This window comes from Nyctereutes procyonoides, unplaced genomic scaffold, assembly GCF_905146905.1.
Source record: "Nyctereutes procyonoides isolate TBG_1078 unplaced genomic scaffold, NYPRO_anot_genome, whole genome shotgun sequence".
NCBI lineage: Eukaryota > Metazoa > Chordata > Mammalia > Carnivora > Canidae > Nyctereutes > Nyctereutes procyonoides.
Genome location: NW_026575048.1, coordinates 3,653,288 through 3,674,532, shown reverse-complemented (window position 1 = coordinate 3,674,532; position 21,245 = coordinate 3,653,288). Strand labels below are relative to the sequence as shown.

The following is a 21,245-nucleotide window of genomic DNA, read 5'->3' as shown; positions in this document are numbered from 1 at the left end:
GGGACTTTATCCGGCCTTCAGTTCAACCATCCAGAATTTGACGTCCCAGACCAGTTAGAGGATGGGCAACAGGATAATCTGATTTGAAGAAAAAAAATCGTCTGCTATCCACATACTTCTTGTCTTTCTTAACTGCCTGTCTTGTCACTACTCTTTCCCACCCAGGCCCTTCCTATTTACACCTAAGAACAGAGACAGAGGAAAACTTCTCTGACCTAAGGCTGCGTTATCTAACACGTCCTCTGTCATGCCAGGGGAGCATGTTGGCTGGTGACCGCCCTGAATGCACCCAGTGCGGGCAGAGCGTCGCAAACCCAGGCTTCCCCGGGATGCATGTCCCACGTGCACACACACAGCTGGGCCAGCCTGCTGTTTGGCCCCCAGGGACACATCAAAGTTTCCCATGACGATGCAGGAGCAGATAAGGCTTTTTATATGCCGAGATCATGAAAGGGATTGTAAATTTGCATCTGTTAATCATCGCTACTTTCTGAAGCAGCAATGACAACCTGATTTTTCACGTACTCATTCAACCTTTATTAAACGCCAGCTGTATGCCTGTAGCCACTGAATTGTGCCATATCACCCTGCGGTCCTGCCCCTAGGTGTGATGTGTGACGTCCACTCTCTTTAGAGGATTTCGGCACTAAAAGCATTACTCTACTGAGAAAATGTGAAAATATTCTCTTTCATCCAGAGTCCACCCTTTTGGAAATGGGAGCAAGTTTTCCACAGACTTACTTTTTTTTTTTCTTTACAATCGAGGGTCCTTTGTGAGATAAAGCCTCAAGGATGGAAATTAGCTGCCTCTGTCCTGAGAATCTCCCCGACCCTATTCTTTCAAAGGGATTGTCCAGAGCACTCTGGGACCACCACAATACAGACACGCACGGCTGCCTAGAGGCCTCACTTCAATAGAGAGGCTTACAAAACCTGCTCCCGGTTCTGAGGATCGTCTTCCTGGGGGCTTGGGCCCGGGGAAAGGAGGTCACGGTCTCGGAACTGCCCAGGGCAGACAAGTTCTGTGCTTTTCCAGATGTGAGAAGACCCAAGAGCATTAACAGTGTAGAAAATTTAAACATCATTGTCATCCAAGGGATGAAGGATAGGAGATGAGGAGGGAAATGGGGTTAAGGAAGACACTGTAGGACGAGGTTCCCTCCACCACGTCTCCCCATTCTGGGGTTCACCCCACAAATGTACCTCCTTCAGGCAGGAGGGTGGCACCCATTTCCAGTCTCCCTTTATTCCCAGAAAAATAAAAACCAAATGGTTAGCAAATGCCAGGAAGAAAAGGCGGATGAGCTGAATCAGCAAACAGCCCAAGGTGCAGCCCAAGCCCCGGGGGGAGCCCCAGGTACAACACCCACTCTGTAGGACCGCAGGACGTCCTTTCTCTGCTGCGAAACCCCAGCCACCTCCTGGAGGCTTGAAGCCTGAATCGATCGGAGGCCACCTTTTGTGAAAGTGATGCTATCATTGTGGTTGTAATTTATGCAAAGAAATTCTGTGGCCCAGGATGATTGAATTATAGCAGACAATGCGGGGTTTCTATAGCGTGCACCCCCTCCGGGTTTCTCACTTTTATCTCCGTTAAGATCAGGTCTGTGAAAATTCGGTGCACATGGTTTTCGATCTGAAAAATGGAACGTTTCCACATGTTTCTGTATGTTTTTGAAGCAGAGAGACACACACCACCATTTTTACATCTAACTGAGTCTGGGAGGCACAGGCGAGCAATTCCTTTAAAGGGGAAGCCAGAAAGGGTTTTCCCCGGGACATTTAGGAGCGAAGCTGTGCAGTCGACTTGATTGAAACCTAAGGCACCGCGAGTTAGCGCCCGGCCCCGGGGAGGAGCGCAGGCTGCAGGCCCCAGGCCCACCAACACCAGCTGGGACGTGCCTCTCCCCTCGGCCAGTCCAGCCCCTGTCCCCGCAGCCACCACCTCGGCCCCGGGTAAGATGGGGCGTCAGAGAGGAGGGCAGGGCTGAGGCCCAGGTTCCTGTCCCTAGGTGACGCGCTCTGCACCTGCTTTCCGCTGAGGGTGCGGGAAGTCCCACAATGAAGCTTGGGTGACAGACGGAGCTGGTTTGCACCAAAGGCACCTCCTCTTTAAAGTGTCACAGTGTGGGTTTCAGCGCCCTATTTGCTATCAGTGGTATTGTTGTTGTTTGTTGTGTGTGTGTGTGTGTGTTTTAATGTATCCCCTGCCCTGTGGGGCTGATGAATTCCCAGGCCCGCTGCCTCTCTCCCTCTCTGTACAAATGCAGGGCATTCCTGACGGGGTCTGCGCAAGTGCCGGGCGCCCAGGAGTCTGCGGCGGGCGGGCCACTGTGCAGGGACCCAGGGGACCCTGCTTCTCCGTCCACGGCCCGTGCAGCCCCAGCCTGCACACTCCACCCTGCACCCTGCACTCTGCACCCTGCGTCCGCAACAAAGACACCTGCTTCCCTCAGTGCCGGCAGGACCCGGAGGCGTGGGTCCGAAAGACCCTGAGAAGTGATGAGCAAGGGTTCGGGCAGCTTCTGGCTCTCCTGGGGAACTCGGTGGAAGAGTAGCTCAAGATTGATTTCTCAAAATGCTCTGACCTTCTGAGCATTGGGTCGAGCCTGCGATCTATCATGTCAGGGAGGAGGAGGAGGTGTGTGTGTGTGTGTGTGTGTGTGTGTGTGTGTGTGTTTAAAGAATATGAATTCACAGGGAAATCCCAAGGAACATTTACAGCCATAAAGGGTATATTCCTAATTTGGGCAGATTTGGGAATCAATAAAGTGTTTATATGGGTGGGTCTACCCTCTGAGACATAGATACGTGCACGCACGTACACGCACACAACAGTCGCAGACACCCATGCACACATACATGCACACACGTGCACACACACAGGCACATGCACGTGCACACACACACCTACATACCAAAACTAATCTAGGGCCCAAGAAAAAGCTGATCTTGAGATGTGTAATTTCTGATACAAGGTAAAGATCAAACCAGGAGGCTGTGCCTGTCCTGCGGACTGCCCTGCAGACACTCCCCTCACCACCTCACTCCACTGGGACCTGGATGAGGCGCCCTACAGACAGCAGCTCCGGGGAGGGGGTGGCCCAGAGGAAGCCGTGGGGCATGTGTCACGGCCTACCAGGGTTTTGATAACCATGAGGATGCCGTGGCCCCATTTCCACTCGCACTTGTATCTATAAACACAGAACGCCGGGGAGCACAACATGCTCTCAGTTGTCGCCTTTCCTCCTGCAGCCATTGTACCAGCATTGGAAGAACAGCCTGAGTGCCTGGGGGCAGGTCGGGGTTGCTGCCTCGGCCCACACCCTGGAGGCACCTGGAGGGATGGCCGGTCCTTTCCTTCTCCAGGCTTTTCCCCGAGAACTTCTCTGCTTCTCAAAGGCACCGAGCAGAGCCTGCACAGTAAACTGCCTGCTTCTCTCTCTCTCCCCTTGATTAGATTCCATCCGAGGAAGAACGAAATCTTAGGATATGGACAGCCCAGAGTAAAGACACTGATAACATTTGAAATTAAGGAAAAAATTCTGTTATAAGATAGCGTATAGACAGTGATCCTCGGGGATCCCTGGGTGGCGCAGCGGTTTAGCGCCTGCCTTTGGCCCAGGGCGCGATCCTGGAGACCCGGGATCGAATCCCACGTCGGGCTCCCGGTGCATGGAGCCTGCTTCTCCCTCTGCCTGTGTCTCTGCTTCTCTCTCTCACTGTGTGCCTATCATAAATAAATAAAACAAACAAAAATTTAAAAAAAAAAAAGACAGTGATCCTCTTACACGCACGAGCATATATAAGACGCGGGTCTACAGAACACACAGGAAGGATGTGTACAAACATCACAGAGGTACTAACTTTTCGATGGTGTGATCATTATTAATTCTATTTGGTTTCCTGCACTCTCAATTTTGCTCTTTTTTTTTTTTTTTCCTGAACGAAGTACAAACGAAGTGGTATTGTTTCTATGATCAGAAAGTATTAACTTCAAGGCAGCAATCTGAACACTCTGGTCTATCTGCTATTTGCCGGCTTCCATAAAAATTAGCAAAGCACTTAAAGTTCCACGCAGGGAACATCGTCCCCAGTGGGTTTTCTCTCTTCACAGTTTGTACGTTCCAAGTTATAACTCGACCCCTCTGGACCTTAAGAGTACCTGTGGTATAGACCACTAGTTGGTCCCCAGCAATATTTGGACCCCCCTGTTCCCTCACAATAGTAGAGCCCCAGTAATCAGCAGGCCTTGTGGTTGGGGGCAGGGGAATAGGATGACATTTCCCAGACTCTCTTGTGATGTGTGTGTCCCCACAACGTCCTGGACGGAGCATGTGAGCCAGAGTGGTGTGTGGGACTGTAGCACACATGGTATCAGAAGAAGCCTGTCCAAAAGACCTTTCCTTCATCTCTGAAATTCAAGCGTGGGTAGGTGTTGTTCAAAGCACACCCACCGCTGAAGCCCTGTAGGTCCGCGGGCTGGTGGACTCACCATAGCAGCTGGCACTCAGGGCCAGTCACTCCCCACATCTAGTGTCCAGGGAGCATTGGAGCCTCCTCTCAATTGCTTCCTGGGCCTTGGGGCCAGGTGGGCAAATCTAACCTCGTACAAGTGCCTAGGTGCTCCACTCTGGAATATTTGTATAGTTTCTTGAAATTGCCCAAGTGTTCCTTAGTGCTTAGGTTACTGGTTACCAATCGTCTTTGTTGGGCCAGACTGCCGTGAAATACTCATCTCTGCTTTCCTGGTGGTGCCATCACTCCAAATCACCTGCTACCAGCCCCTGTAAACCATGTCGGATGAAGGGTGTTCTTCCCAAAGCTACGAGATCCTGTCTTGGAGTAGCTTTCTCCACTCAATATCCTGGCCAGTGCATTTACTTCTGTATTTGCCTTAACTTCCAGCCTCCTCTCCCACGACAACCTCTTGGGTGTGCCTTATACAATGAGTGCAGAGCATGGGTGTGCAAATCAGCTTTCAGGAACAGGTGGCCTCACTGCTGTACCTGACTCACAGGGCTGAGGAGGACCACGCTTGCTTCTCTCGATGCTTTTTGCTCCCATGATTAGTCACAAGCAAGTAAAACTGAGTCAAAACCTCCTGTCTTGCTTCATTTTCTCCTCCTCCCATTCTGTTAATATCTCCATTGGTTGCTGATATTTACAAAGAGTTTAAATCCAGACATTCTGAGTTTAGGGTCGAGGACCATCCCTCAGCTTTGTTTGGATCACATCTCTTCTACCCAGGCCTGAACCATGCCTCTTGATTTCACATCTCCTTGCTCAGAGCCTCCATGTCCTGTCTCCACTCTCAGAACAATACAGAACCCCACCCCATAAGTACAGAGATAGGTGACCTGCATGTTTTCCGATTGTCAGCATACCCAAAGCCTGCCTTAAGTTACTCATGCATTCTTTGCAACCTGGTCATTAAAGATAAAATCTCTTTGGATATGCAAATACCTGAAAGGCAAAGCCCTATGATATTCCAGCAGCTGACACTTTTCCAGGCCTCAGATACTGACCATTGATTCAACTTTTCAGTAGGATGTCAGTTAAAACTCAAATATTTCTATTCTTAGCTCAGAAGTCTCAGCCTTAGGAAACATCTTTGAGTTTCTGCACAACACGGGAAACAATCAACAGAGCGAAGAGGCAATCTATGGAATGGGAGAAACCATATATTCGATAAGCGGTTAACATCCAAAATACATTAAGAAACTATTGCATATCAATAGGGGAAAATTTAAAATGGACAAAGGATGTGAACAAACATTTCTCAAAAGAAGACACAGAAATGGCCAACAGGTATTTGGAAAGTTGTTCAACAACACGAATCATCAAGGAAGTCCAAATCAAAACCACAAGATATCCTCATACCCGTCAGGATGGTGATTATCAAAAAGGCAAAAGATAAATGTTGGTGAGGATGTAGAGGAAAAGGAGCCCATGTACAGTGTTGGTGAGAATGTTCATTGGTACAGTCATTATGGAAAACAGTAAGGAAGTTCCTTACAAAATTAAAAATAGAGCTACCTTATAATCCAGCAATTTCTCCTGGGTATTTATTCAAACAAAATTAAATCAGTCTCACAAAGATACCTGAGCTCTCGTGTTCATTGCAGCATTATTCACAATAGCCAAGATAGGGAAATAACCTACATATCCATCAGTGACTAAATGGATAGGAAATGAAATATTATTTAGCCTTGAAAAAGAAGGAAAACTTACTATTTGTGCCAACATGAATGAACCTGGAGGACATTACGCTAAGAGAAATCATCCGGATTCAGGAAGAGAAATACTACATGATCTCACTTTTACGTGGGATCTAAAATCGTACAGATTCATCGCAGCTAAGGCTAGAATGGTGGTTGCCAACCACTTGGAGGGAGAAGGATACAGGGAGACGTTGGTCAAGGGACACAAACTTTCAGTTATACTAATTTTTTTTTAAGATTTTATTTATTTATTTACGATAGACACAGAGAGAGAGAGAGGCAGAGACACTGGCAGAGGGAGAAGCAGGCTCCATGCAGGGAGCCCGACGTGGGACTCGATCCCGGGTCTCCAGGATCACTCCCTGGGCCAAAGGCAGGCGCTAAACCGCTGAGCCACCCGGGCTGCCCCAAACTTTCAGTTATAAGACAAATAAGTTCTGGGGATCTAATGTCCAGACTGGTGACTATAAATAATACGGTATTGTAGGAGTTCAGTCGGTTAAGCATCCAACTCTGGATTTCAGCTCAGGTCTTGATCTCAGGGTTGTGAGTCCAAGCCCCACGTTGGCGTGGAGTCTATTTTGAAAAACATATATGGTGTTGTATTCTTGAAATTTGCTAAAAAGGGTAGATGATTAAGTGCTCTCACCACCCCCATGCACAAAAGAGGGAACTATCTGACACGATGGCTATGTCGATTGCCCCGATTATGTGGATTATTGCACAATGCAGATGTATATGAAGACATCAAGTCGTACATCTTGTATATGTGCAATGTTTTATTTGTAAATTATGCCTTCATAAAGCTGTAAACAAAACAAAACGAAAACAAGCCTTGGGTTTCAGTGGACTGATTGCTTCAGTACTGACGGTAGGCTCAGCACCGGGGGGCACTCCTCCGTGTGGCCACTGAGTCTCAGGAGAGACGACCTTTGCCCTTGCCTCAGCAGCATAGACCTGGGTGTCATTCCCACTCCACGAGACAGCTTTGGTTCTCCTAGAAAGTCCCACAGGGAGATGGGGACCAACTTGTCACCTTGCAGGTCCTTCCCTCTTTGTGGGAATCCACCTCGCCGGTAAACTCCAAAGACCTTCAGACCACAGCAGAACTTTCACATGTTGCTATTCCTCCAAATTAACCAAAATCTGATCCGAATATCTCTTCACCTTGCTGGTGGAATCTCGGTCGTGTTCTGAGCCTCACTTCCTGGACTTGTACAAAATTCTGTAAGGTTCCATGCAGTCTAGATGTTCAAGGAAGCATTGTCTTCAGCACCAGGTGTCCCACAGATAAACCCTGCCCCACGTGATCCCTTTGAGGTAGGCTGTGTCTAAGCTGAGTTTGGTCACCGGGATACTTTGTGGCTTTTCTCAAGGTCATTGCTCTGTGTTCAGTGGCCTCTGACTTCCCAGCATTTTTGATGTGTGTGTGTATCGGGGGAGTGGTCTCTGGGCCTCACTGGGCAGCAGCTACCATGACATCATTGAGAAGTCAGCTCCCTCCTTGTCCCCAGATGTCCCCAGCGCTCACCTGGTCTGCCAGCCCCCATCTCCCTTTGTTGGAAGCCCATCCCTCTGCTCTTTCCCCCACTGACTGCTCCAGCGTGGTTCCCCCCCAGCAAACTCAGGCTTCCAAAAACTCAGGCTGGAATCAACTTCTCGCTGGACACTCCTGTGTTGGGGCTTAGGACATGAAACCATTAGCCATCTGGGAGGGAAGAGAACACACGGTCTTGGCAATTTTATCAGAGTAGGGATGAAAAAGTGTCCAAGGGGGACGCCTGGGTGGTTCAGCAGTTGAGCATCTGCCTTTGGCCCAGGGTGTGATCCTGGGGTCCTGGGATAGAATCCCTCATCGGGCTCCCTGCATGGAGTCTGCTTTTCCCTCTGCCTATGTCTCTGCCTCTGTGTGTGTGTGTGAGTCTATCATGAATAAATGAATAAAATCTTTAAAAACAGAGAGAGAAAGAAAAAGAAAAAGTGTCCAGGAAGGAGAAACATGCAAAGATACTCTGGGAACTTCTGTGCAAAATTACAGGATTACCACTATGGTGATATTCAGTCGTAGGGTGAAAGTCCAGAACGGAGAACACCTCTTTTCTCTCCAATCCTGACCGCCAGGGGTGAGGGGGGGCGGCTGGCAGGGGTGGGGGCCTGAGGATGGGGATGGGCTGGCCATTGCTCATCTACTTGTTAACTTGTGAGTAGGTTGCCCGGTCTTAGTTGGTGTTTGGGCTCCTCAGAAGCTCGTTCCCTTCCTCTGGCGTATCACGTCGGCTAAGGTGGCTAGATGCAGGAGACAGAGCGCCGCCCCCCCTCGGGGCCCTAGACCAGAACGTCCATTATAGCCCACAGTCAACACAGTTTGGGACACCAGATCCCAGCGTTCAATCTCCATTCTTATCACCACATATGAGAATCATCCCCAGTGTCGTGTGTGAAATGTCTCCTGATGACACGTGGCTTCTCCGCACAGGAATGCTGACCTGGACCTCGGGTCACAGAGAGGCCAGCGGGCTGCCCCCCGCCCCCCACCGAGGACCTGGTGAGACACGGTGAGGACACGAAGGCTGCGCTCCGGCGGTTTTGGGTGGCCTGGGGACCCGGCTGAGGCTGGGGGAGGCCTGGAAATCTCTGCCCCTCGGAGAGCACACCTCCTCCCCAGAGGCCAGAGAAATGCCTCGGATATAAATGAGGCAGCAGAGCCGGCTCCATAAATCGCAGCCTGCAGTCCTTTTAGTGCGCCGGCGGATCCCGGCCGTTAGCCGCATTTAATTGCTCGCTGCGTAGGCTCCCTAGATCATTACCATCCCAGCCATCCTTCAAGGATCCTTGTTAGCGGCCCGGGGAGCACCATAGATGGAGCGACAGGGGAAAGGATGGAGGGGAGCTGCGAGGGAGCTCACCCGAGTCGGCGGCTCCGGGGGACGGAGCTTCTCTGTCCCCAACTGCACCTGGGGGATCCCAGGGGCGCACACGGGGCTCTTGCTGATGCAGAACGGAGGACAAGAGAAACCCTCCACGATGTCCCCCAGCATCGCACACGCTTCCCCCAGGCTGAGCAGGTGTCCGTGGTGCCCGGCTGAATGCGGGGCATCGGGGGTGACCACAGCCCACCTCTGGAGACGAAGTAGCAGGTCACCATGGACGCTCGCATCCACAATCCAGCTGCTTGGCAGCGGCAGGTGCCCTGGGAGTGTGAGCCCGGGGAGCCTCCAGGTCGGCTGAGACCTGTCCCCACTCCTAGGACGTTCCAGCTGGGCCAAGACTAACAGACCAGAAGACATCCCAGTCCAACCCACTGGCTTTATTTCAGTGACTCTATTTTTAATCTTGTGGGCATCTTTTTAAAAGTCTTCTTGTTGGAATCTTACGTATGCTCCTTATTCCTTTCTTTTTCCTTTAAATTGTGTCTCGAACGATCAAAACCCCATTTTGACTTGTCCATTATGTGCAGCTCCTTGGACACGATGCCTCCTCCTACTGAGTCTGTCGACCTTCGCGGCGGTTAGTTTCCACAGGTGCCACGAGCTCATCTGCTGTAGGAGCTGTCCTGCCCCGGAGCCTCAGACATGCCCAGGGGTGCAGGCACCTCTCCTGGTGTCATGCTGTTTTCTCCTGGGCGGGGGCCTTTGGGGGGCCAGTCAGCTCCACAGAAGCTGCTGTAGCTAATCCCTGCTCAAAATTCCCAACCAGGGCAGACAGTTGAATCGAGGCCCCAGGAGTAGGCACGCTTGGGGTGCAGAGCCAGCGTGGGCTTGTGTGCTGCATTCCCTGTGCAGGCCGCGCACTGCTAGTTTGTGTTCAGAGACGACCCACCTCCGTCCCCGTCCCTGGCTTCGTAAAGCTGTTTGGTTGTCAAGCTCATGGCACATGGCATCTGCCAGCAACATAGATATCCCTGGGCAGGTGTTGACTTCTTGTCCCCTAAGAGTATTACCTGTCGTCCCCAAAGCTGCTCACGGTTCTCAGTTTCAGCTCTGCTGATGCTCCAGCCTTTAAGGTCTCCTTCTGTGGCATCATTGTGTGTGTGTGTGTGTGTGTGTGTGTGCTTTTTAAGTACATCTATGACATTTACAGAAATGTGCTTGATAGTAGTCTGTAATTCTGGAGCAGGAATCTGGGCGAGAGGGAGTGGGCTGCACATTGCTCACTCCAACTTCTCCCTAAGAATTTGCCCCCCCCCATAACCACAAAGAGCCAACGGAAGCATTTTCTGCCCCGATACCAGAGCAGAGTGGCCCGCAGTGACCCTGAGAGCCCAGAGGGCACAGTGAGCCCTGAGTGGGGTTGGAAACTGGTTGCAGACCCGGCTCTATCACCCCCACTGTGGCTGCCTCATCCTGTGCCTCCGTCTCCACCAAGGGACACACGGATCTCAGCCGTGGAGAAGGCGGAAGGTTCATCCATCATGGGAAGCAGTCCCGGAAATGTCACGGCTGGCTACGGCCACCAGAACGCTTGCCACAAACGATCGCTGAGCTTCCCCCTCGTGGGGCCGGTGGCTGGCGTGGTCCTTTTGGCCGGTGCACAGGGTTTGCCTGAAACTGAGTAGCTGAGCCTCTGGCCTGGTCGCTGCAGGAAGCAGAAGGCGCGAGTGTGCAGCCTGGAGAGGAGAGCGCGGGTCCCCTGCCCTCCCGGGCACCTGCTGGCCGTTGGGGACCTCTGCCCTCCTGAGCTGGCTGAGAACTCGCTTAAGCTTCTGAAGGGCTCGGAAGGCATCGCGTGCGTGTTGCAATCAGACTGCCAGGGCTTCCCACATCAGGTGTGCTGCTCAGCGGCGGTCTTGGCGAGAGCCTGACCTCCCAGCATCCCCTGCCGCCACCCACAGAGGGGCACGGAGGCTGACCTCCGAGGGCCTGCGAGGCCCGACGCACAGCAGAGCTCACGGCAAGGAGGCACCTAAGTGAGAGCCCCCCCCTCTACAGCTACGTTAAGGAAAGCTGTGGTTCCTTCCAAGCAAACATACAGGTTGCGTGAGTCAGGTGACCATATTTTCCATTTTAAAATTTTTTTGTTTGTTTTTTTGAATTCTAATAAACTACTGCATCAGCCCGTCCACTGGCCAAAATAATACCTTCTGCAAAGTACACTCAGATACTTTGGTCTTTATTTTCCTTATATGTCAATGATGGTGATAAACATTATTTCAAAGTGTGATTATGAGGCAAGCAGGAAAGCACTTATATGAATATTTGGCACACAGAAATGTTCAAAATCTGTACCTATTAATCGGTATAAAATGCCAATTTTATACCCCTCCTGCCTGACGGTCCAGGGTCCAAGGGTGCAGGCGCATAACACAGCCACCACCTCGCAGCTCCTCACGGGCCACTAAGGATGGAAAAGCACCTTCAAAAATTTCAAAGTCCCAATTCTGGGATGGGGAAAGAGGTTCCGCATGGGGAGTCCATCTGCTCAAGTTCAATCAGCCCACGGAGGGCAGAGCCAGAGTGGACCCCCAGCCGGACCACATCTCCTCCGCTTTCATGGTTAACTCTTTACTCATATGACCTCTGGGGGCAGCAATCTAACCTCGGAAATATGAAATAAAGGACAAGCTTGGGGACGGTGGAGGATCCATGGTTGAGCTTGATGTCGGAGGGCTCAAGTTCTGTGGTGCTTCATCCCATGAGATAATTAACCGTCCCTGGGTGGCCCGGCCACACCCCGAAGTCACGGAGCACAGATGAGCGGGGATGGCGTCCCTGCCCCTGAAGCACTGAGTCTTCTCAGGCCCTCCTACGAGGCATCCTGCAGGGGCTCTAGGCTCACCCCAGATGTACAGAGAGAGCTCCTGGGGACGAGGCTGGGGACTCCAGCTCCGCAGGTGCTGACCGTGTACCCCAGAGTTTGAGACCTCAGGGCTCTGCGGGTTAGAAATGTAACATATAAAAAATAAAAAAATAAATAAATTAAAAAAAAAGGAAAAAAAGAAAAGAAAAAGAAATGTAACACATAAGCCTGACCTGGCTATGACATCTGTTCTTTCCCTGAAGGATTATGTGGTGAGCACGCACGGTAAACCAGCCCCTGTGCTCTGTGCTGGGAACCCTGGACAATAGGACAGCCAGGGTCTGCCCCTGGGCAGGGACCCACACACACATGGAGTCCCAAGAAAGCCAAGCATAAGTTAGGGGTACCTGGTGCCCCAGGTGGGGGCTTGTGCCAAAGTGAGAAGGGAGTGGACGTCAGAGAAGAAGACTCTGAACGATGCCCACAAGGGCAGGAGTGGCTGGGCCACATCCACGGAGACAAACACCAGCTGGTTACTCATAGGAAAGCTGTGGTCAAGGCTGTCCTGAAAGTTGACCCCAGCTACACCTCATCTCCTTGGCTTTGATGGTTAGCTCTTTACTCATATGACCTCTGGGGGCAACAATTTAACCTCAGAAATATTAAATAAAGGACGACTCTGGGGACGGTAGAGGATCTGTGGTCACAGAGCTTGGGTGGAGGAGGGATGAGCTCACAGAGCAGTGAGACTACCCCGTGAGCCACTGTCATGGTGGAGACGTGTCATTACGTTATGCACTTGCCCAAACCCATAGAGTTTGCCCGAACACCAAGAGTGAACCATGATGTGAATTGTGGACTCTGCATGAAAAAGATGCGTCATTGGGATGCCCGGGTGTCTCCGTGGTTGAGCGTCTGCCTTTGGCTCAGGTCCTGATCCCGGGGTCCTGGGATTGAGTCCCGCAAGGAGCCTGCTTCTCCCTCTGCCTGCGTCTCTGCCTCTCTCCTTCTCTTTCTGTGTCTCTCATAAATAAATAAATAAAATCTTATAAAAAAAAAAAGGAAAGAAAGAAAATGATGCTTTATGGATATGGTCACGGGTTCTAACAAGTGTCCCCGGGGGGTTGGGGGTGTTGATGATGGGGGAGACTGTGCTGGGGGGGCAGGGGAACGTATGGCATGCTTCTGTACCTTCCCTTCAATCTTGCTGTGAACCCAGAACTGCTCTAAAATAATCCTTTTAACAAAACAGACAAAAAATACTAACCATTTCTAAACCACTGATCTTTAAAACGTGCTGTGTGTAAAACTGATAGTATCAGGAATCGGGGTTGGAGAGGGAAAGGGCCCAGCGCTGAGTGGAGGTCAGGATGGGGCCCCGGGGCTTGAGCCGGTCGCCGGGTCTGGCCAAGCGGGGAGACGCCCCCTCTGCCTCCCGACCCGCTAGTGGCAGGTGTGGGGATGGGGGGCGCTGGGGCGGCTCCTTGGACCGCGATGCCCAAGGGGACAGACGTCGGGACCTCCAGGGCGGCACGGAGCTCCTCCGAAACCCTACAAGTTGCTCCTGGGGGGCCAGCGGCCGAGCGCGGGCAGCAGGTGGCCCAGGGCTCAGCCTACGCGAGGGCTGCGATGAAGGTGGCGCCGGGGTCACCCGCACCTGCAGGTGGAGGCCCCGGGATCTGGGTCGGAGACGCTCGGCGGGCCCTGCCCTCGCCCGCCAACAGGTGCGCAAGGCTCGCCATCCATCGGGCTTCCCCGACTGTGCACACCTGCTCCCAGACCTCGCAGGTCGGGGGGCGCAGACCCCTGACCCCAGGGCCGCGCCCAGGGAAGCCGCCCGCGAGCACCTCGGGGTCCAGCCATGCTCCCCGGCCTCCGTGGGCGCCCCTCCCGCCGACCCCCCGACTGTCGGCTCACTCTGCCCCGGCCTGCACCCCCCACCAAAGCCACCCAGGGAAGCCCCCACCCCCACCCCACCCCCATCCGCGGCTACCCAGGGATGTCCCCTTCCCCCACCCTCACCCCACCTCGCCGGGGGCCACCCAGGGCAGCCCCCCACTCCCACCCCCACCCCATCCCCACCCGCGGCCACCCGGGGCAGCCCCCACAAGGAGGCGCCCCCCCCCCGCCTGCCCCGCCCGCCCCGCCTTGGTCATCCCAGGCCCGCTGGGAGGGCGCCAGGGAAATGGCAGGATCAGGGCAGCACTTCCCTCGTCCCCTCGCAAAGAGGAGCCTCGGAGAGTCGGGGACGCGTCAGGCTGGCGCGAGGGCGGCGTCCCCGGCATCCACCATCCACCTCCACTTGGCGCGGCTTCCCCGGCCACCGGCCCGGGGTCCTGGCCGAGCCGCAGGGGGTGCTGCGGGATGCGGGGGGCGGGGGATGCCCTGGGGCTCCGTAGGCCTCCGACACCCCCTCTCCCGGGAAGCCTGGGCCGCCAAGCGCCAACCCACGACCTGGCGGCTGGGAGAGCGGCGACCTCGGTCCTGGGAGCCATGGGCGGGAGCCCTCGCCCCAGAGGCCACCTGCACGGTGACCTCAGCAGCCCAGGTGTCCCAGGCCCTCCACAGCCTCACCGGGACAGCGGCGCCAAGGGAAATGGCAGGGCCGAGGGACCAAGGGCAAGCGGGCACCTGCAAGCCAGGACCGCGTTGGTTGCGACTGTGACCTCAGGACGGGACCGGTCCACAGCCACACCGTTGACCCAGATGGAAGACAGACGGGAGCACAGCCTCCAGGCAGCCCCAGTGGCACAGGGACAGCGTCCAGGTCCACAGCCGCATCCTCGAGTGTCCTCCCGAGCCCCACCCGGGAGAGACGCCCCACATGCTCCCTTCACAGGGGAGGGAAAGAAGAAGGGAGGGGTGTTGAGCAGCTGCTGGTGCCAAGCACAGTTCTGGGGACACACAGATTTCCCCAGGAGGATCCACAGATTTCTCCCTCTGACGACTAGACGTTATTGCATTTTCCCCAGTGACTTCCTTTGGGTAAAAAATGCAAATTGATGACATAGGCCCAGAGACACTGTGTGACTCGCGCAAGGACCACGGCTAGTAAGCAGCAAACCCGGGACTCCCACAAGGTTGCTCTGGAAACTTTCTCTCCCCCCAAAGGCACCGGCACTGCTGCTCGGGCTTCTCGAGGATTCTGGTCTGAGGACAGGATGCTCCGAGCCTATGGCCCGCTCATTCCCCGGGAGGGAAATAAAACGAGACGACATGGTCCCCTGCAATCCGCCGGGAGGTGGGTCCAAGCTCTGCCCCTTACAGACCCCGTCCTGGTGTGGCCTCTGAGCTCCACCTGCTTCTAGCTCACCTGTGCTAGTGAACCTGCTTTCCTGAACCTCTGTGTGTGTGTGTGTGTGTGTGTGTGTGTGTGTGTGTGCGTGAATTAACAGACTTTAGGTTTTAGGCTTCTAGAAAAATAGAGCAGATATCCTGGAGCGTTCCCACACACGCTTTCCCCCGTTGCCCCCCGAGTTTTCTGTACTAGGGACATCTTGCATCCGTGTGCCACCTTGGTTACACCTGATGAGCCAACATCCATACATCGTGATTAGCTAAACTACGGGGTTGACATCATTCTATGGGGTAGCACAGACGTGAGCGATGTATCCCGCGTGACAGTATCACACACAATAAATAGTTCCGCTGCCCTCAAAGTGCCCCGGGTTCCCAGTGGGCCCATGGCAATGCCCGGCCTCTTCCCTGGCTCCACAGCTCTGTATTTTCCAGAAGGTGATGGACGGGAAGCAGCCTTTCAGATGCGCTGCCTTCGCTCAGTAAAGTGCATCTGAAGCACATCCAACGTCCCCCCATGCCTTTTCGCAGGAAGCCAGGTGCCTCCCAAGCTTCCTCTTCCCACCGCAGGGAGAAATGACTGTCCTTCCTCCCCTGCACCGCAGGCATGCGGAGCCCTCTCTGGTGCTGAGAGGCCTGAGCTGGTCACGGTCTGCGTAAATGTCTCGTGTTTCCCCTTGGAAACATTTGAGTCCAGAGCTTCCCGCCTTCAGCACGAAAGCCGAGGAAAATACCCTGTAAGACTAGATGCTTCCCAGATAGTTTTATTTTTGATTTTTTTTTAATTTTTTAATAGCTAAATAAGTGAGAAAGGACAGGCCGGAGGGCTGGAGGCTGGGAGACCTGTGGGGCGGCGGGGTAGGGACTGGCAGGATGTTTACTGCAAACCCACGAATGGGCCGAGCCGTGCCCAGGTCACCAGGCGGGCGTCGCGGGGCCAGGTCAGGACTCTGCTCCATCAGGTGTGCATCTGCCATCTGCCGGGGGAGGGGGGGTCAGCACAAGGAGGGTGGGGTGCGGCCTGCCAGGGATGGGGTCGGACTGTCCCCAGGACACTCTGCCTTGCTCAGGACAGGTCTGGAGACAGCAGGTGTAGGAGACCTCCGGGTGCTTTTTGAGGAGACCAGAACTTTCCTCCCCCCCACACCCACAGGGCTTTCAGTGCCTGTAACGCCTACGAGGGGCCGGGAGAAATAGGTTTCTAATTTCTTATGAGCCGGTCTATAACCGCTGATAGCAACCCAGCAAGGTAGGCGTCCTTGTTTCAATTTCTCAGATGGGAAAACCAAAAGTTCAGAAAATCAAGAGATTGTCAGACCAGAGGTGAGCGAGCCCGGAGGAGAAGGCATGTTCCTCAGACCCGTAGACCCCCGTGGTCCTCCCGCCAGGTTGCAACCTCCACCGCGGCCTCCACCAGACTTCATCCCCATTGCAGCGCCGCCACCCCAGCCACTCCCGTCCCCTGGGAAGAGGCCAGTCCCCACGGAGCCAGTCCGCCCTGGTCATGGGGGTGGACCTGGGCCGGGCAGCAGAGGTCTCCTTGCAACCAGCCCTGTGAGCACCATGTGTCACCAACAAGACAACCTCCTGCTTGAGCTTTTGATCCACAGCTTACTCCGTGCTTATGAGGTGCCACAAGCTGGGGTAGGGACGGGCGTGCCTGCCCTTGGGAGCATACGGTCTATACGGGCTTCATAAAAAAACATAAAGGGCCAAGCAGAGGTCAGGTGATGGGAGGGGCTCCGGTTAAAAATTAAGAGCAGGGCAGGGTGGAGTGTTTGGAGGGAAGCGGGAGCTCCTACTGTAAACAGGGTGGCCGGGCGACGCTATCTATACGGTGACAGGGGGGAGAGGGCGAGGCGGAGACCCAGGGGAACTGCCTCTCCCACGGAGGAGGCCACGGCAGCTCCACCAGGGGGGCGCACGGCACACACGGAGCGGCCCTCGGGCCCGGGACAGGGGGATGCGCACGTCCACTGCGCTGTGCGCGCCGGGCGGGATCCTGGTGACCAAGTGGATCCCTCGGGGCGGGGGCACCCCACCACGATGATCTCCTAGGAAAAGCCGCTGCAGGACGTGCACACGAGCCCTTCAAGTGACCCCCTTCCCAGCGGAGCGCCCTGCAGGCCTCGAACTCACAGCCGTGCGTTGGGGAGCGGCCCGTCTTCCTTAGAAGACTTTGCAAAATGGTAACTTGGAAACTTTGGCAAAGAGAATTGTTAGCCTTAGTCTCTGTGGATCCTACTTCTTACTCCTGTTTAACTTTTTTGTGTTTTTTAACGTTTTGGAGCCCTTGTTGGCCACGAGGTACCCAGTCGTTGCCCAGTGTCTTAGAGACAATCCCACACACGCGGAGAGCGAAGAGCATCCGCAGGTGCGCGGTGCCATCCACGAGCGCCGCAGGTCAAAGCCGCCGGGCGTCCGGGGCGTCCTCTGGCCGCGGGTGGCACCACCCCCACCGCTGGACACCTGCCCGCGGGGGTGTGCTCTGTCTTCAGGTGACGACTAAGTGCTGCCTCTTCCTGGACCCTCTCCCGGCCCGGCTCTCCTGCGTGGAATGCATTTCTTTCTCTGTTCTATAAGTCATCTCGGTGTCTGGGCTCTGGCCATGGGCACAGGTCTATTGCACCCCCTTGGTGACCCACATTTGCAGAATGTCACCATGCTCATCTCTGGTGGACAGAGCCCTGGCTGGAATGACGTCAGACCTGAAAGGCCTTTAGAGCAGAGGGTGAGACCAAGGGGACAGGGCCAGGAGGACGGGGCCGTGAGGATGGGGCCGGGAGGATGGGACCAGGAGGATGGAGCCGGGAGGACTGAGAGGACGGGATCAAGAGGATGGGGCTGGGAGGACAGGGGCCGGGAGGATGAGGCCAAGAGGAGGGGGCCCGGAGGACGGGGCCAGGAGGACAATGGTTGGGAAGATGGGGCCAGGAGGATGGCGCTGGGAGGACAGGGCTGGGAGGATGGGGTCAAGAGGACAGGGGCTGGGAGGAAGGGGCCAAGAGGACGGGGGCAGGAGGACAGGACCCAGGAGCACGGGGCCAGGAACACGGGTCCAGGAGGACAGGACCTGGGAGGACAGGGCTAGGAGGACAGGACCTGGGAGGATGGGGCCAAGAGAACAGGTCCAGGAGGACGGATCCAGGAGGACAGGGGCCAGGAGGATGGGGCCAAGAGGACAGGACCTGGGAGGAAGGGGCTGAGAAGATGGGGCTGGGAGGACGGGGCCAGGAGGACAGGGGCCAGGAGGACCAGGCCAGGAGGACAGGACCCAGGAGGATGGGCCGGGAGGACAGGGCTGGGATGACAGGGCCGGGAGGACAGGGCCAGGAGCCCAGGAACTAGGAGGCCTGGAAAACCAACCTGGACAGCACCACAGTCCCCACCACCCTTGCCCATGCACCAGCGGTTTCTCCGCCAACCCTGCTTCTGAGAAAATGGGCACAAAGGGGTACCTGCCCTGTCTCCCCTCCTCGGAGTGAGGAAGGCAGGAGCGAGTGGGCCAGGGGGTGAGGAGAGCTCACCGGGCCCTCTGTCTGCTGCCCGGGCTTGGTGCTGGGTGCCAGGGGCGGCGGGTCGGGCTCCGCTGGGGGGTGAGGACGAACTCCAGCTCCTGTGAGACATGGGCCCTGCAGAGCCTGGGCTGAACGGCACCGTGGGCGCCTCCGTGCCTTGGGACAAGTGACTCCCGCTCTGAGCAGCAGGCCCCACGGGTGCCAGTAGGGAAAATACACGGGCCTGCCTCCCAAAGCTTTTGTGCAAACCAGAATACCCACTGGACGTAAGGAGCGTCTGGAGGGAGGGCGAGAGCTCAGTGACCACTAGCTGCCTCTGTTGCTACTGGTATGACTGGCGTTACTGGTACCACGACCACCACGACCCCACTCCTGTCGCGATGACCACTCCCGGCCACCACAAGCCAAGGAGCTGGCATCCAAACTCCCCTCTTCCCCTTTGCCCCAGCCTGTCTCTGCGTGGCTCCCGGCAGCCCCCCACCCCCATGCACATCTCATCAGAATGGCCCTGAGTGGGGAAGAAAAGGAAGACAGAGTCATTCCTCTTCCCCGAGAGCTCCCTACGTCTTGCCAAGCACACGCTCCACCCTTGAGCGCTCCGGTCTCTGGCCTACCTCTGCCGTCGGGACGACCGGGGCGGGAGGAGGACTCTGGGTGACGGGCCGGAGACACACGGACAGGTTCCCCTCATCACCATGGTGAGCGTGCCCTCCCTACGTGGAGATTCAGGTTTTCGGGAAACTTCTCAGCTGCACGTTCCACTGGGGTCTTCCCGGCTCTCTGACGTTCGTATGAATATTATCACGATCCTTCGGACACCGGTTGGGTTTGTCAAACCGGAAGCGGGCTCACAGGTGATTGAGGAAACCAAGGCTGACTCCACGGCCTGCCCTCGCTCTCGCGGCTGGGAGGACGCCGGGCCGGGCCCCACGCCCAGAATCCCGCCTTCCTGCCCTTCCGCGTCTGCGGGCGACGCTCAGTCTGTGGGAGGAACGTGGGAATCCAGGCCAACGGGACGGATACAGAAGGCCACCTCCTTCCCCTCTGCGTCCACGCTGTCGGGAACGACAGGGGCAAACAGCATGGGCACCTCAGGCCCACCCACGCAAGAAAGAGGCCCAGACACCCCCGTGCTCTCCGGGAAGCTGCCTACGTGATGGTCCCGGGTGCGAGGGTGAACACACGCCCGTGACGCATCGGTCTTTTCCTCTTTCCCACACCAACGACAACAGCCCACGATCATTTCAGACAGAAAGCCCTGGTTTGTTAATCCGCTGGCGACTCAGTGACTCCATGGGGTGACATTCCATGGTCTGCAGGTAGACGTCAAGCAGAGCCCGGGCAAGAGGGGGCTCCCTTTCTTCTTGAAGAAACAAGAAAAGGTCCCTGAAGTCGAGTGACCTCTGCACAAAATATTGCACTTCAGGTCCAGGGGGCGGGTTTTGCTTCAAAGCTGACGCTCCGTGGTCCGAGGGGCTCCCGCTGCACCAAGGCGCCGACGTGTTCTAAGTCTGCGGTCTTAGGTGAGTCACTTAAATTCACCTGCCTGACCTATCAGTCCGTGGATAACGTCAGTGTCCGGCCCCAGCACCCCACGGGTGTGAGGATCGCAGGTGCAGGGGGGTCAGTACAAGGCCTTGCACACCCTGAGCGCTCAGATGGTGGTCCTGAGGGTTTCATTCCATTCCCTGACTTAAATTCCCAGGCAGATAAAATCCTACGAATGTTTCCAGAAAGGGAACTGAGGTCCAGAGACGCGGAACGACCTGCCGAAGGACACGTGGCATGGGACTAAGCGGTCATACCTTGCGTGACCCTGCAAAAAAGAGTCGCGTTTCCCATCTCAGGAAACATCCTACTGAGTAAGCATCTTCCGCAAAGGACCTCTGGCAGCTGGGCGGACCCTCGATTTTGAGCCACGGTTTTATGCTTTTTCAGTGTTATAATTTCACGATCGTCTAATTAAGCAAACCGGTTCATTACCAGCAACACCAAGGTGCTAATTCGGTCCCCCGCCTGTGACTTCCTTTCAGGCTTGTTTACCTGGGAATCCATGTGTAACTACAGAAAATCCCCACAGCAAGTGAGAGGAGGCCGGGGGCGGGGAGCCTCCCGTGTAGTATTTCTCCAAACCGGAGTCCAAATCCTCCAGGCCCCCGAGGTTTAATTACCTGCTGTTTCGGGGGTGGCAGCCTGATAGACAGACCCTCCCCACAAGCGCACACATACCCCACGAGGGACCAGGCCGGGGGCGGGGCTGGGGGGCCTGCGAAGCCTGGAGTCTGCATTCAATTTGGAACTTGAAATGGAACTTTCACCTTTTTCAGCAAATTCTGTGTGTTCCAGAGGTTTAACTTTCTCTCCACCCCTTCCAGGCCAAGAAGGAAGAACAATCGCGGTGCTTATTTTAGCCCAGAGTGTGAGCGAGAAACCCCTTTGGAACCTAGCAATTGGTTTTTGTTTTGTGACC

At 55.1% G+C, this 21,245-nt stretch overlaps 1 protein-coding gene across 1 annotated transcript; it reads left to right on the top strand.

The window, feature by feature from the left end:
* The first annotated feature begins 14,453 nt into the window (after nt 1-14,453).
* On the top strand, nt 14,454-17,766 carry LOC129511162 (proline-rich protein HaeIII subfamily 1-like). Its single transcript, XM_055327696.1, has 3 exons — nt 14,454-14,727; nt 16,534-16,901; nt 17,548-17,766. Exons 1-3 carry the CDS (start codon nt 14,454-14,456, stop codon nt 17,764-17,766), a joined length of 861 nt encoding a protein of 286 aa, XP_055183671.1.
* Nucleotides 17,767-21,245: the final 3,479 nt, after the last annotated feature.

Bases quoted from the DNA above. Each gene is read 5' to 3' on its own strand.
- LOC129511162 (XM_055327696.1), top strand. From the start codon at position 14,454: ATGGGCGGGAGCCCTCGCCCCAGAGGCCACCTGCACGGTGACCTCAGC. The intron at 14,728-16,533 runs GTCCACAGCCGC...TCAATTTCTCAG, and splicing joins GGCACAGGGACAGCGTCCAG to ATGGGAAAACCAAAAGTTCA. The intron at 16,902-17,547 runs GTAGGGACGGGC...AACGTTTTGGAG, and splicing joins ATGAGGTGCCACAAGCTGGG to CCCTTGTTGGCCACGAGGTA.